The sequence below is a fragment of the Hipposideros armiger genome, unplaced genomic scaffold (assembly GCF_001890085.2).
Source record: "Hipposideros armiger isolate ML-2016 unplaced genomic scaffold, ASM189008v1 scaffold_146, whole genome shotgun sequence".
Taxonomy (NCBI): Eukaryota; Metazoa; Chordata; class Mammalia; order Chiroptera; family Hipposideridae; genus Hipposideros; species Hipposideros armiger.
In genome coordinates, this window is record NW_017731496.1 from 159,136 (window position 1) to 173,154 (window position 14,019).

The window sequence follows — 14,019 nt, forward strand, 5'->3', positions numbered from 1 at the left end:
GCAATAGCCGCTTCGCCGCCCGGGGACAGACCTCCCGCCCCACCCACTTCCCCACGGGTGCAACCCCGCCCAGCTAACTGTCAGCCAATCAGCCTTTACGGCCAACTCTGTAAACCAATCAGAGCTCGCTGAGGTTTTGGACCCCGAAGAACTGCGGGGATTGGCCGCGGCCAGGGAAACGGCTGGGATTGTTTCTGGCGTAGGAGCTGCTGTGAGGAATCCAGCTGGAACCGGTTTGAGAAGGCGTTTGGGTTGCGGTTGGAGTTTTGAGCTCCTGGCGGGAAGACGTGTCCTTGCAACTCCGTGTTGGAGTACCTTCCTTTTTCATTATTGCACATAAGACTAGACCACAGAAGTCTAGATCCTCTCATTATTGTTCATCACACTAGACCCTTTGTTCGTTCATTTAACCAACAAATGTTGGATGGCTGATACTTACAACGCTGGGCCTGGGGCTGAGGAGCCTGACCCAGGACCAACTGCATAATTTGCATAAAAAGGAAATGCGAAATCCCTGTTGAGAAATTATTAAGAATTGCAAACTACAGAGACCGGGAAGCTGAGCACCAGGCCCATCTAAAGCATGAGGCCCTGTGGAACTGCACAGATAGATGGTCAGCCCCTTGCTGACCACCAAAAAACAGCCCGAGGGAGAAAGAAGCTGGTAGGTGGCCTCTGTGGAAGTTGGAGGTTAATGCCCACAGGAGTCTGGCCAAGGGGAGCATTTATAGATGGGGAGATAAGGTTGAAAAGTAGCACAAGAGTGAAGGGTTACGAATGTTAGTAATTTTTATTTCATATTATAGGTAGTAGTTAGCCTTTTGAGGGCTTTTTAACTGTCAAGAAGTGGGTCATGAAAGCAGCATTTGATGACTATTGATCTGGCTTTGGAATGTTGAATACATTGGAGGCAATAGAGAAAGGGAGACTTGGGTGCTCTTGGAATAGTTAGTAACCGAAATAAAATGCTATTGTAAGAGCGGACTCAAATGGAAGTGCACATCCTAGTATTTATCCCTCCTGCTCCTTAGATCCAGCTGTTTTGGGCACCCTCTTTGCTTCTCTGTAGTCCTAGCACTATCAGTAACTAACTTTTGGACTTTGGGCAGGTTACTTCATCTTTCTGGGCCTCAGTGTCCTCATCTATAAAATGAGGGAGCTGTGCTGTACTAGAGCAATACCAAGGCTCTATCAAACCCAAATTGATTGAATCTTTGACTCTTACTTTATGGCTGGCCGCTACCTCCAACATTTATTCATGGGTTTACAGAGTATTTGCTGAGTCACTAATATGTGCCACATAGTATATTAAGCAACATGGAGTCAAATACAGTAGATATCTGATAGATATCTACTTTTTAGTAGGTCACGGACCTCTTCTGGCCGGGAAACTTGCCTTACAGCATTTGCTAATAGTGACTGATAGAAGCTTAAGCACACTTCTAAATTTCTGTGGAATATGAGTTACTCGTTTATAACTTGAATGTCCTCAAGGTCCTTTCTATTCTTACTGTTAATACTTTGTAATTCATTTGAAATAGGAAGGAAGAAAAAGGAGAAATTACAGATGACACAGGTTTGAACCTTGGATGTATAGGAGAATGTCGATTGATCCATTTGACAGAAAAAAAATAATAACTCTACGAAACCAGTTTGGGATCGAAGTCTACGAGTTTGGTCTTGCATATGTAAAACTTCAGACTTCTTTCCTTCTCATTTCACAGATAGGAACTCAAATTTTTGGATCTCTTCCACTTCCAGCCACAAACTGAACTATTGGGTTGTCGGAAACGTCATGACATATTTTTTCTGTTTTTCGTTGCAAAAATGCATTGATGTCTTCTCAGTTAGGATAGCCCTTTGTCCACTGTTATTTTTGGATCCCATCCCCTTCTACCTACTCAAAATTATTACTCCATCAGGTTATCCCCTTTAATATATCTTTAATTCTCCCCCTCGACTGAATTTTCCTCTTCATTAATTAAACATAGTCATATCTATGACAGCTTAAAACAATCTTTTAAACCAACTTTCTAAGCCCTAGCATTTTGCATATTGTCTAACTTCTCTTTACAGCTTAGATTTCTGAAAGAGGAATCTGTTTATATGGCTACATCCCTGCCTCCTATTCACTCCTAAACCAGGTGTAATCATTTCTCCCCACCACTTCGCTCATCACTGCTATTTCCAAGGTGACCAAAGATCTGATTGTAAACACAGAAGACATTGTCAGCCCTTAAATGACTTGATCTGTATGCAGTATTTGAAATGGTTATCAGTTCCTCTGAAATTTTTCACTCTGGCTTACAACACACCAGTCCCGAATGGTGTTCCTGTCCCATTCTTGGATTCTTCCCTAAGTTCATCTTCAGGACCTTCCCTCCCCTCCTCTTCCCTCCTTGCTCTTCTGCATGAGTCCATCTAGTGTTGTCTAAAGAGCTTGGACTTTGGATTTAAAAAGACATCAGTTCAAGCTCCAGGTTTACCATGTTTTACCTTTGTCAACCTTGGACTAGTTCCTTACTCTTTCTGATCCTACTTCTTCATTTATAAAATATAATAGCTACCTTGTCAAGTTGCAAGTATATGTACAAATGCTTAGCCATATGCCCATTACAAAGAATCATTTGGCAAATATTAACCCCCTTCCCCTTCCATGACTTTAGCTACTACCAGTATCTTGAACTATCTCCTGAGCTTTCAAATACTTATTTCTATCTTCCTGTTGAGCCTTACACACACAACACATGTCAATGAAGATCAAATTATATTTGATTGCCTGCTATGCACCAGGCACCCTGCTCGATACAGGAGATAAAATCATAAATAAAAGGTAGTCTGCCCTCTTAAAAAACATAAAGTTTATGCAATGGTAGAGTTATACAAAGAATGCTATAGAAATCTGGAGGAACAGGTCTTAGCTCAGCCTAAGAGGAGTTAGGGAAAGCTTTCTGGAAATGTCATGAACCAAGTCTTAAAAATGAGTAAGTATTAGCCAGAATCAGCAAGAGTGAGAAAGGAATTCCATAAGGTATAGAGCAATGAAATAGCAATTCTGAAATCCTAGAGAATTTAGAGGGAGGCAGGCAGCAGTGGGAGGTAAGGCTAAAGAGGTAGACAGGGAAGAAGACATGCAAGGTACTATATCCATGCTTAGGACTTGACTTTTATCCTGTATATGCTAGGAAGCCTTTAACAGGAGAAAATGACATGATTAGCTTTGCAAAGATTATGAACAGGAATTTCTTGGAAGAAACATAAGGAGTGAATATCTGAAAAATTATCTTATTAGAAATAAAAAAATACAAATTAAGATAGTAGTGAAATAGCCTTTTATGTCCACTAGATTGGCAGAAATTAAGAAGCTTTGGCAATCCTCTAATTTTTTAGAACTATTATACACCAAGTCTTTCTTAAGCTAAAAATGTACCAGTTATTTCAATAACTCCTCCAATGCCATAGTTTTGAAATATCAAAACATTTTCAGAAATCATTTTGGAATTGTGAATTTTTTCACTTTGTTATGGGGATAAGAATGTTTATGTTCTTGCAAAATTCATAGGTTGAAGCCCTAACCCCCACTGTGATGGTATTTGGAGATGGGGCTTTGGGAGGTAAGTAGGGCTAGATGAGTGTCTGAGGGTGGGGTCCGGGTCTGACAAAAAGAGGCACCAGAGAGTTTGCTCTCTCTCTCTCTCATCATGCTCCCACAAAGAAGAGCTCATGTGAGCACACAGTGGCCCCCTACAAACCAAGCGAAGAGGTCTCAGAATGAAACCTACTTTGCCAGCACCTTGATTTTGGACTTCCCAGCCTCCAGAACTCTAAGAAATAAATTTCTGTTGTTCAAGCCACTCAGTCTGTAGTATTTTGTTATGGCAGCCCAAACAGACTAAGATACCTCTAACAGGAGAAGTGTTTAGGGATCAGAATCAAAAGTCATTTTGAAAAGATGGGGTAATCAGAGTAGATTGAAAAATGAAACATAGCTGTAAGTACTGAGACTAATTTTCGTGTGTAACTCATTAAGTGTTTCTAAAACAAAAATCAAAAGAGTAGCATCAAAACTCTGTTGCGTGATTGTTGAAATTACCGTAGTCTACCATAACGATAGCATTTAAGAAAAAAATTCATTTGGCTCTATATAGTTGTTTTTAAAAAAGGTCTCTATATAGTCATACCTACTAGAATATTAATGATAATTTAATTACATAAATAAAGCAAAGGACAAGTTAACATATTTTACTTTTTGTATACTTAGTATTTTGATACATAGGTAATATATTTTGTTCATTCCTTCACTTATTGGATACTGACGATAAGTCAAGCATATACAAGGTGCAATGGATACGAATCCAAAAACAAATACTCTCTTTAAAGGAATTCATACCATGAATATATAATCTTATAGTATTAGGAAATCCAAAGGCTAAATGAAACTACACATTTCCCAGAAGAAAAACACAACTTAATGAAATATTATTATGCAATTACAGTGGTTTAAAAAAAAAATTGACTAGAAATTTTGTAAAATATGTTTTATGGCCAGACAATGTATGACTGAAAAAATAAATACTTTAGTTAGATATTTATCAAATTCAGCAATTTATAATTTTAACTATTATATCCATCAATGTGATGAATAGTCCAAATTAGTTATCAAATCCTATTCTAAATTTTCTTCAAAAATAATAATTTTGAACTTCTGAAGTCCATGTATATCTTAAATTCTGTCATTTTCTCCACAATATTTAAAATGTAAAACCTCAGAATTATTAGACTACATAAAAGAAAAATTTTAATTGCAACAAATTATATTTCATGAGCTTTTCAATAAACACTCTTCAAAGAATGAATAGAATCTTCTCGCTTAATTAGGATGGTTTAGCATTTTCAGTAAGGTGACCAAGCTTTTTGTAGATGTTGTCATGTTTTATAGTAGGTAGCACTCATGAACAGGCAACCGACTGTCTGTGGGTCCACCTAGAAGGATCTGTGATATAAATTTAAAATATTTTGTTATACAATGTTATATTCAGATTAGATTTACTATTGAATACAATGGAACATGAATATTCATGAATATGCTTACTAGTGAGGAAATGAAATATATAGAATTTATATTTTTGTAAGTATCATTTGGAAATGTTGCTAATTTTAAACATGACATTTTCAGATCATTAAACCCTTCTTTAATTAATGGGCAACAATGTTTAAAAAAATTAGACCTTTTATTGCTTTCATAACATTTTTCCATTTGTATGCAACGCCTCCTGGAGAAGGTACTAAATGAAAGGGGGAAAAAATGGCAGAGGAAGATGGGGGTCATATGATCAACGTTTACTTTGCATAGTTTTCATTGTTTCTCATCTTGTATGAAGATAGTTGCATATTACCCTTTCCTAATGTGGAATATCATAAAATATAGATTCCATACACAGGTCATTTGTTCATGAGAACTTTGCTATTTAATCCTTTCGAGTTAACATTTTTAATGGATACCAACTCATTTTCTAACAAGACCCCATTTTATTCTTGACAATATAAACATAATAATATACAAGATGATTTTATACCTTTCAAAGAATAAGCCATTTAATAATGACAATAAAAGTCATATTCACTTATTTCTCTGAATCAAGCAGTTTATGATCCTGATTTTCATGTTTTGTGCATTTTTCCTCTTGATTACATTTTTAGTATTAGGCAAAGGAAGCTATTTCATCAAGTTCTGCTCTGTTCTTTGATGGATTCTTAAATTTGTATGATTAAAGTAGCTTTGAGATTTAAAATGGTTAAAAGTTGGAAAATTGCTTGCTAACACACTACCTGTGTAAGTATATTACTCATTCCTCTGTAGAACAGAATTTAGGGCTAAATGAAACTATTACTGAAAATAGTTGGATGACTTCATTAGAATAGTTACATCTATATGAGAAAGCTGGGCTTATTGACAATGTTTTTCTCCAAAATTAATGATGAACTTTAATTTCAGATCCACTCATCAGGATAAGCACTGAAACCTAAAAGTCTGTTTACTACTGGTTCCACTCAACCTTGCTCAATTCATGAATCCTGACACAATAAAAGAAGTAATACTTTTTTGCCCCAGGCAAAGTCTCTGAAAATTAAGTAGTTAGATTCCAAAACCCTAAACAGGGTTTTCAGTGTTTCAAGCCATATTTGCCTGGTGGCTCCATTACAAGTATTTATAATTTCTCTTATTGTAGCTAATAGTAGGAGAATGAGAACAACTGAAAAGAAATATGAATAAATGCTTAGTTTCTGGGTATTACACTGGGTAGCAGTGTAATACTTTAAACTGGAAATATGGTCTTTTATGCGATTTAATTGTGAATGATATGCAGGTATCATGAGGGGGCTGGGTTTTGGCAAAATCCTAACAAAGGCCACATGTAGAAGACAGATTTTCAAACCTACTCCTCAGATCCAAGCAGCTAGGCCCCCCCCCACACTTTAAACAGATCCTCTCCACTATTTAAAAATGTATTTCATATATTAGGATTGTGCACAAGATTTCCTTCTTAAACCTCTGACCTAACAAAAGAAAAGTTACTTACCTGATCTATTTTTAGTGACTTCGATGAAATCATCCTCATCCTCATCACAGCTATCGCAGTTTAATTGTTGGAGGCTCGTTTCTGACTGGCTTTCAGCTTGATTTCCGTCTTTCTGCTTATGGAAGCTTCGGAGAGCAACAAGACGATGATGGATTGCTGCATACAGAGATCCCGTATCTTTGGCACTGGCCTGCATGAGGAAAATTAAGTTCCTAGGACTATAAATAACTTAATAGTAGCCATATTTTATGAGTTTTTAATCTTTCACTATTAATAAGGAAGGAATTATATGGCATAAATCTAGGATATAAAGAACCCTAAAAAGTAAAGGGTAAAAAGCCAATTTATCTTGAACCAAACTGAATCCTAAAGTGGATAATTTTATAAGAGGTCCTACTTTGTGTATTTTAAACTGAGAAAATGAAATTTTGTGATTTAAATTTTCTGTTTGAATTTAAGTTTATAAAAGATCATCCTTCCTGCGCTACTTTACACTGTAGAAAATTATAGGATTGTCGGGGGGAGAATTCCATTTCCTTTTACATCACTTGGCTTAGACATCCCCCGCAAGCCATATAGTTCTGTAGGAAAACAGAGATCCTTAGAGCAGTCTCTGAGACTGTACCATAAACACATCAGAAGTTCTTGCTTTCAATACTTTTCTAGGCTATTTTTATGGTTGCTATTAATGTAAAAAATCATGGTAACAACACCATTAGTATAACATTTATTGTTACTACATTATTTTTTATTCAATCCTTATAATAAAACTATGGTTATGTATGCCATTTATATCAACTAAAGCACATAGCACAGGTATTTAACATACACTTGTTTCCCTCTTCCTTTAACAGATGAGGAGATTATGGTTTAGGAAGGTACCATGACTTGTCTGGATTTACACAGCTAGTTGGCAAAATGGCTGGGACTTGAATTCAAATATTGAAGCGTTATTTGTAACTGAATTATAAAACTATTCTGCTACTTTGACTTTCTTACATTAAATTTTAAATATACCTTCACTACTCAATATATTTATTTCTTTTTGCCAAATTCATTCAGATGTTTTCATTTAAGTAATCTAGAACAAGAAGTTAAAAACAAAATAACAATGATCTATTTTTTGAATAACGAATTTGCTTTAATAATTATAATTCCCAGGAAGTACAATAAGAAAATACTGGGAAGAATGAAAACTGGTTCAATCTTTCTGGAGAGAAATTTGTGCACACAAGTCAAAACCTTTCCCAAGAAAAATAACATGTGTGTACACAGAGTTTCTTGAGGCCTCCTTAAAGAATTTATAATAATGAAACAGTAAATTACCTAAGTACTTAGCAAAGTTGGATTAATGGAATAAATTATGGTGCATAATAGAATATAATTCTGTTCACTTGTTAAAAGAATTTTTGAAGAATGAACTATCATTTAAAGACATAAAAACACTCATTTTCATTGATAAGTGAAAAGGTTACATATGTGTATTTCACAATCAAATATTAGCCATCTAATCTCAACCACTTTTCCTTTTTTCTATTTTTTTCTTTTTTCTATTCATTTGTCTTTTTATTTTCTTTCTTAGCTTTATTTTCAACTACTTTATAAAGTATATTATTATTATCTTTATTTGGCAGATGAGTAAAGTCAGGTTAAGAAGGCTAAATAACTTGCCTGAAGGTTATACAGTATATACAGTATGGTACATATGTAAATATGTACACACACACTAAAATATAGTATAAGACCAAAATGTTAAAGTTGACCATCTCTGGAAGTAGAATTTTAGGTGATTTTTATTTGCATTTTATTTGATTGTCTCTAAAAAAAAAATATTCTACAATGTAAAAAGTTATTATGGGCCAGATACTGAGCAGCAGAATCTAATCATAGGTAACATTCTCAATCTTAGTCTCAGGCAGGTTACTGACCACTCAAAGCCAAGGGGATCTGGCATGGAAGAGTATCAAATACTACCTCCCTAAATGGTAAACAGGGTTTGGGCATCATCTTACTTTAACATCTTAATTCTCAATATCATTTACACCTAACAGTGCACTTACGGGTAGTTAATAAAACCTTTGGTTTTTCATCAGGGGTCATGGCCTGCCAACTTCTTTTTCATGACTATGTGGAAGCCAATTTACTTATATTGTGACCTTCTGCCTGAATCACTTGGGTACTCAGTCTTCTTCAGTCTTCTGGGCCTCAGCCTACAGGGGAAACGCAGCCTCTGTTCTGACCTGATTTCCTGCCAGCTCTCTCTCTTGTGCCTGGATATCTTGTATTTGAGGTCAAGCATTTCTTCTGCAGGGAGCAAGCTAAAACTGCGCTCCCATCCTGTTTCCTTGGAGACTGACTCATGTCCAGAATTGGAATTTGCTGTCAGACTGGTTGTTTTAACTTGCTTGCCCTGTGTTTTTCCATTTCTCACTGATTCCTTTCCAGTGATCTCAAAGCCTTCTCAATTTCAGCATTCAGTACAAGCATCAAGCTGTGGATTCTGCTGGCTTCCTAGGAGCCAACCTTGACAATAGTCCCTTTGGTAACTTAGATTGTTGACATAATTTCAATAGTAAAGAAAGACATAGATAGAGCTTTGATGATGTATATCAACACAAATGTTTGGGACAGGTACAAATTGGGTAGTATAGATTTTGGTGTTGATCTCTAAATTTCATATAAAATTTAGGTTTTATATTACACTGTAAACAACCAAAATGAATGGCTGATTTTTTGCCAATGGTACAAATTATTATAATAAAATGAAAAAAATATTGTAATTGCAGAGACCTATTAATAGTAGGGTGGGTAATCCTCAATCTCTGAAATTTGTTACTTACCTGAATTAAAAACACTTTGATGCTGTAGTCTTCTAAATCAGTAGCCATTATTCGTATGTTTTTGTGGTTCGCTCTTTGAATCTCCATTCGAGCCCAGAGTTTGCTATTGAGAATCAGCCTCAGGCTGCCTTGATTACGCATAACTAAAATAGGAAAGTGAATACATCAGACTATACGACAGTTGATTTCTTAACCTTCCAGGTAAATTTGCCATTTTTGAAAGCAAAGTACATCCTGTGGTTGTTTTTCAGAGTGCATTTTCACTATTAAGGTGTAATTTGACTAGATTACAACTTGGATTTCAAAGTAGGTTTATGTTAAGAGGACTTTTTTTTTTTAGCTTAAAATGCTGGAATTATATATGTTTTACTATAATATTAAAAATGATTAAAATTTTAGAACTCCTTTGAGGACCTAGTGGTCTGAAGAATTTATCCAAGAACTGTTTAAAATAGAGAAAACTGAAACAAAAACTTTAAGCATTCAGAAAATGGAATTAGTTAAATAAATGATGGTACAGCTATTCAAGATATTATAAACCCATTAAGAATAATCAAGTTAATTATTGATGTATAAAGGTGATCCATAGTATACTATATAAGAAAAGATCAGGTTATAAACCAATATAAACACCATGGATCACTAATTTTTTAATACATATATGTATATAGTGAACAAAGTCCAGGAGAATATAATCTGTTAACGCAGGCTATCACAGGAAGATAGGCCTATGAGTGATTTAAAAAAAATTTTGTTGCTCTGTATTTTCTGTCTTTTATAAGGAATATGTATCACCTGTGTAATAAAAAGAAAAGTTGTTTTGTGTTTGTTTTGGCAGGCAGCGGGAAGAATGGAATTAAACCAGAATAGAAAACAGCCAGCACCTGCCTTTGGAATAATACTTGGGTTATTAAGAAACCAGTTTGTCAGTTCCAGAGCTGAAGGCACTGCTTCTGTTCTCTGAGTCTGAATTCTATTTCTTGCCCATTTCTTGAGCTTGGTATCCAAAACTCAACAAATATCCATATACCTAGATCCAACTTCTACCTGTGGTCTCCTCCACAGCTTTGACCTCGCAATATTGACCAGTAAACCAAATCTAACCACCTACTCAGATCTCTGCCTGGGCTCACTTTCAATTTGGGTTTCTGAAGAAGGGCCGTGTGTCTTTTTGGATGTGAAAAACCTCCTGAGTCTTTCAGTTTAACTGACTCCAGATTCTAACCATCACTCTGTCTGCAGGATCACACACCTGTGTTTCCTTGAAAACTTGACTCTTCATCCCAACTGACACACCATGTTTGGAATAGCAAGGGTAAATTATAGGGCGAGTATTCTCTTTTAGAAAAATTATTTTCACTTTTAAAATAATTTGCATCATATTCCTTTAAATAATAATGACATTACTATTTAGATGTGTGATGGGCTCTGCTATAGGTGTTTTACATGCATTATCTCACTGAATTCTCACAGTCACTCAGTAAGTCATCCCCATTTTAAACTGATACAACTTGAGCAGAGAGAGGATAAGCAACTAGTTCAAGGTCACTAGTTAGTCAGTGGGGGAGCCAGAACTGGAACCCATGTAGTCGGACATCGGATCCTACTCTAAACAGGAAGCTGCTATAGAACATTAGAAACAATATTGTTTTCAACAGTCTGATTTATTGACATTTTATAACACATCTCCAGGAAATGATATGCAACCACATTAGAAATAGTTTACCCTGAGAAACTTTACAAAATGATTCCTTACTTAGTCTTGACTGAAATGTTCCACAGTCACTGCTGGCTGTGTCATTCAGCCTCAAAGCTCCTCTGCCCCTTTCAGTCCAGGACTGTGTGGTTTTGTTGAATATGAAAAGCTTGCAGTTGATCTGAAGGACAATATTTTTAAATGTCAAATATATAGAACATATTTTTCAAAGTAAATTCTTTCCTATGCTATAACACTTTTGTTTGATCTTTTACCAGGAAAACCTTTGTGAATGGTTTATACATCAGCTTTTAAATTTTACTTGACTTTTAAAAACGTATAGTATTGAATAGTTCAAACACTAAAAAGCAAAAAGTTATACAGTAAGAAGTCCCTCCCCAGCCCTAGTTCCCCATCTGCCAATTTCCACCCTCTGCAATGAGTAACCACTGTTACTAGTATTTTGTTTATCCTTCCAGAGATGTTTGTATGTTTATACATGCCAATACCTATATATGTTCCCATTTTTTCCTATAAATGGTAGAATATCATACATACTTTCTTTTTCACTTAACAATATATCTATATATACACCAACTTTTTAATTAAACTTAATGTTATTTGAACTATGTAACTTGTTTGCAAGTAAAGAAATCATGGAACTATTTGTATGTATGCTTAAAATTTTCAAAGACTACAGCATGAGAACTAAGATGTGATACCAGAGTACCTGACTATAATTTCTTTGTTTTAATTGGGGACTTGGGGAGGGGGACCAGCCAAGTTGTTGTACTTAAATCTTAGTTGTGGAAGGCGCCAGTCACCATCTGGCTGCCTGTCGGCAGCTCATGACCGCTAAGCCAAAGGTGCTGTGTTCAATCTTAGTTGCAGGTGGGCGTACCCACCATCCCATGCGGGAGTCAAACCGGCAGCCTTATTGTTAAGAGCGCATGCTCTGTCCACTGAGCAGCTCAGCTCAAGGTGCCGAGTTCTGTCTCAGTTGCGGGCTAGCGTAGCCCACCATCAAACAGGCAGTCTTGCTGTTAGGAGCACATGCTCTCACCAGCTGAGCCACCCTGCCACCTGTTGGCAGGTCAGCGGCAGCTCAGCTTGGGTGCAGCTCACTGGCCCATGTGGGAATCGAACCAGCAGCCCTGTTGCTCAGAGCTCACACTCTTAAAGCTAACTCTTAACCAACTGAACCACTTGGCCGGCCCACCTGACTATAATTTAATGCTTACCAATGGTTCTTAAATATTACTGTATACATGAATCACTTAGATGACTTCTTAAAAATACAGCATGCAAAGGCCTCCCTCCTGGTGATTACTTCAGTAAGTCTGGTGTTAATCTACTCTCAGAGTTATTCTTTGAGACGAACTTGTACAGTAAATGTATCAGTAGATAATGGGGGGAGAGAAGAGGAAAGGAGAGAGTTTGAGGGAAGAACAGATGTAAAAAGGCAAAGCGAAACCCGTGTCTTGTTGAAAATGATTAAGTTGTAGTAATTACATTTCACGTGCCTAGGCTGATACCCAGACTACTCCACATTCAAATCCTATGTATGATAGTGTATACTACATACGTAAATTCTTGATTTAAATGAAATTCAGAAGTTACTTTAAAACTTTCAAAAAGAAAACAAAATTCTTTTACTACCTTGAACTATAAATCAGTTCATCTTAGCAGCATTTAAAAACCTTCAGTGTAAGTTGAATTTTCAAAGCATATGATAATAGCACTGATTATAAAAGCAGGTTGAAAAGTATAAAACATAGGTCGAAGTTATTTTAAGAAAGGGTCCTGAGCTGTGTTCTTCCTAATGGACTAATGTGAATGGCTGTAAACCCAACAACCCATTTTTCTGCAAATTACACGTACAAATGCAAGAATTCAACGAACATTGGTTTAATCTTAGGAAGCATGGAACATTTTTATTTAAGCAGCTTAGTCTTCTTGAAAACTATACTTCTGCCTTTATTTTTTTAAATGTTCCTGGTGATGGTAACTTTATTCTACATATGTAAGTGCTACCAGAAAGAGCAATATATGATATACAAACCTTTAACACATTATATTCTGCTTCCTCCCCTGTTATTACATCAATTTTCTCCAGCAAGCACTTTGGTGATGATTTAGAAGTGAAAGCAGCAGCTGATTCAATTAGGGATACATTTTTAATAGAGTCTGGTCCTAAGAGAAAATAGGGGAAGAAACTCATTAAAGGCCCCATTTTCTCTACTGTGAAAGTTCTTTGTTACCCCTCTTAACATACATTATCTCCTTAGCTTTTAATAACAACAAATGTTCCCAAAAAAACAAAGTGTTTGGGTTTCTATAAATCTCTTTAATGATTCCCCATATCATAAACTCAAAGATTTTAAAAACCTTCTATATCATATAACCATATTTATATGTTTTAATATTTACCAACATATTTAAAAATACTGGACTATTGTTTTTATATTTTGCAGATAATAAACAAATGACACGGATAAATAGGAAATAAACTAGTTGAAGCAAATGTTTTACTAATGAAATAATCCTTACTTGAGTTTGGAGAGTTGACAGGAAATTTTAAGGTGGATTTGAATGGTTTTTCCTTGGCATAGGAATTATTTTCAAGTTGAGGCTGGGTGAGTTTTTGAGTACCCTAGATAGGAGAAGAAGGTGTATTACTTATTTTTATCCTCATCTATTCACAGTAAGCCAAAAGATACCTTTGGTTTTCTGTTTCAACATGGCGGAAAACAAACCCAACCGTTATGTCTTTGTTTGGGCTCTCTATGTGCTGAACAGGGAATTCCTATCATAGAGGACCTCAGTTCTGATCCTCAAAGAAGCGTTATCCAGTTACCATCACGTCAGCCTACTTCAGACGGGATCTACTATTGTTCCAGGG

At 35.9% G+C, this 14,019-nt stretch overlaps 1 protein-coding gene across 3 annotated transcripts in view; it reads right to left on the minus strand.

Moving 5' to 3' along the window:
* Positions 1 to 4,185: 4,185 nt before the first annotated feature.
* The window catches only part of RANBP3L (RAN binding protein 3 like), a 48,038-nt gene continuing 38,204 nt past the window's right edge, over positions 4,186 to 14,019 (minus strand). For all 3 annotated transcript variants that reach the window (XM_019650727.1, XM_019650726.1, XM_019650725.1), the window contains 6 exons: positions 13,668 to 13,770; positions 13,180 to 13,310; positions 11,178 to 11,298; positions 9,422 to 9,564; positions 6,582 to 6,771; positions 4,186 to 4,993 (listed from right to left, as the gene is read on the minus strand). In XM_019650727.1, coding sequence (XP_019506272.1) covers positions 4,950 to 4,993; positions 6,582 to 6,771; positions 9,422 to 9,564; positions 11,178 to 11,298; positions 13,180 to 13,310; positions 13,668 to 13,770 — 732 coding nt within the window. In that variant the 3' untranslated portion in view covers positions 4,186 to 4,949. The remainder of the gene's footprint in view (positions 4,994 to 6,581; positions 6,772 to 9,421; positions 9,565 to 11,177; positions 11,299 to 13,179; positions 13,311 to 13,667; positions 13,771 to 14,019) is intronic.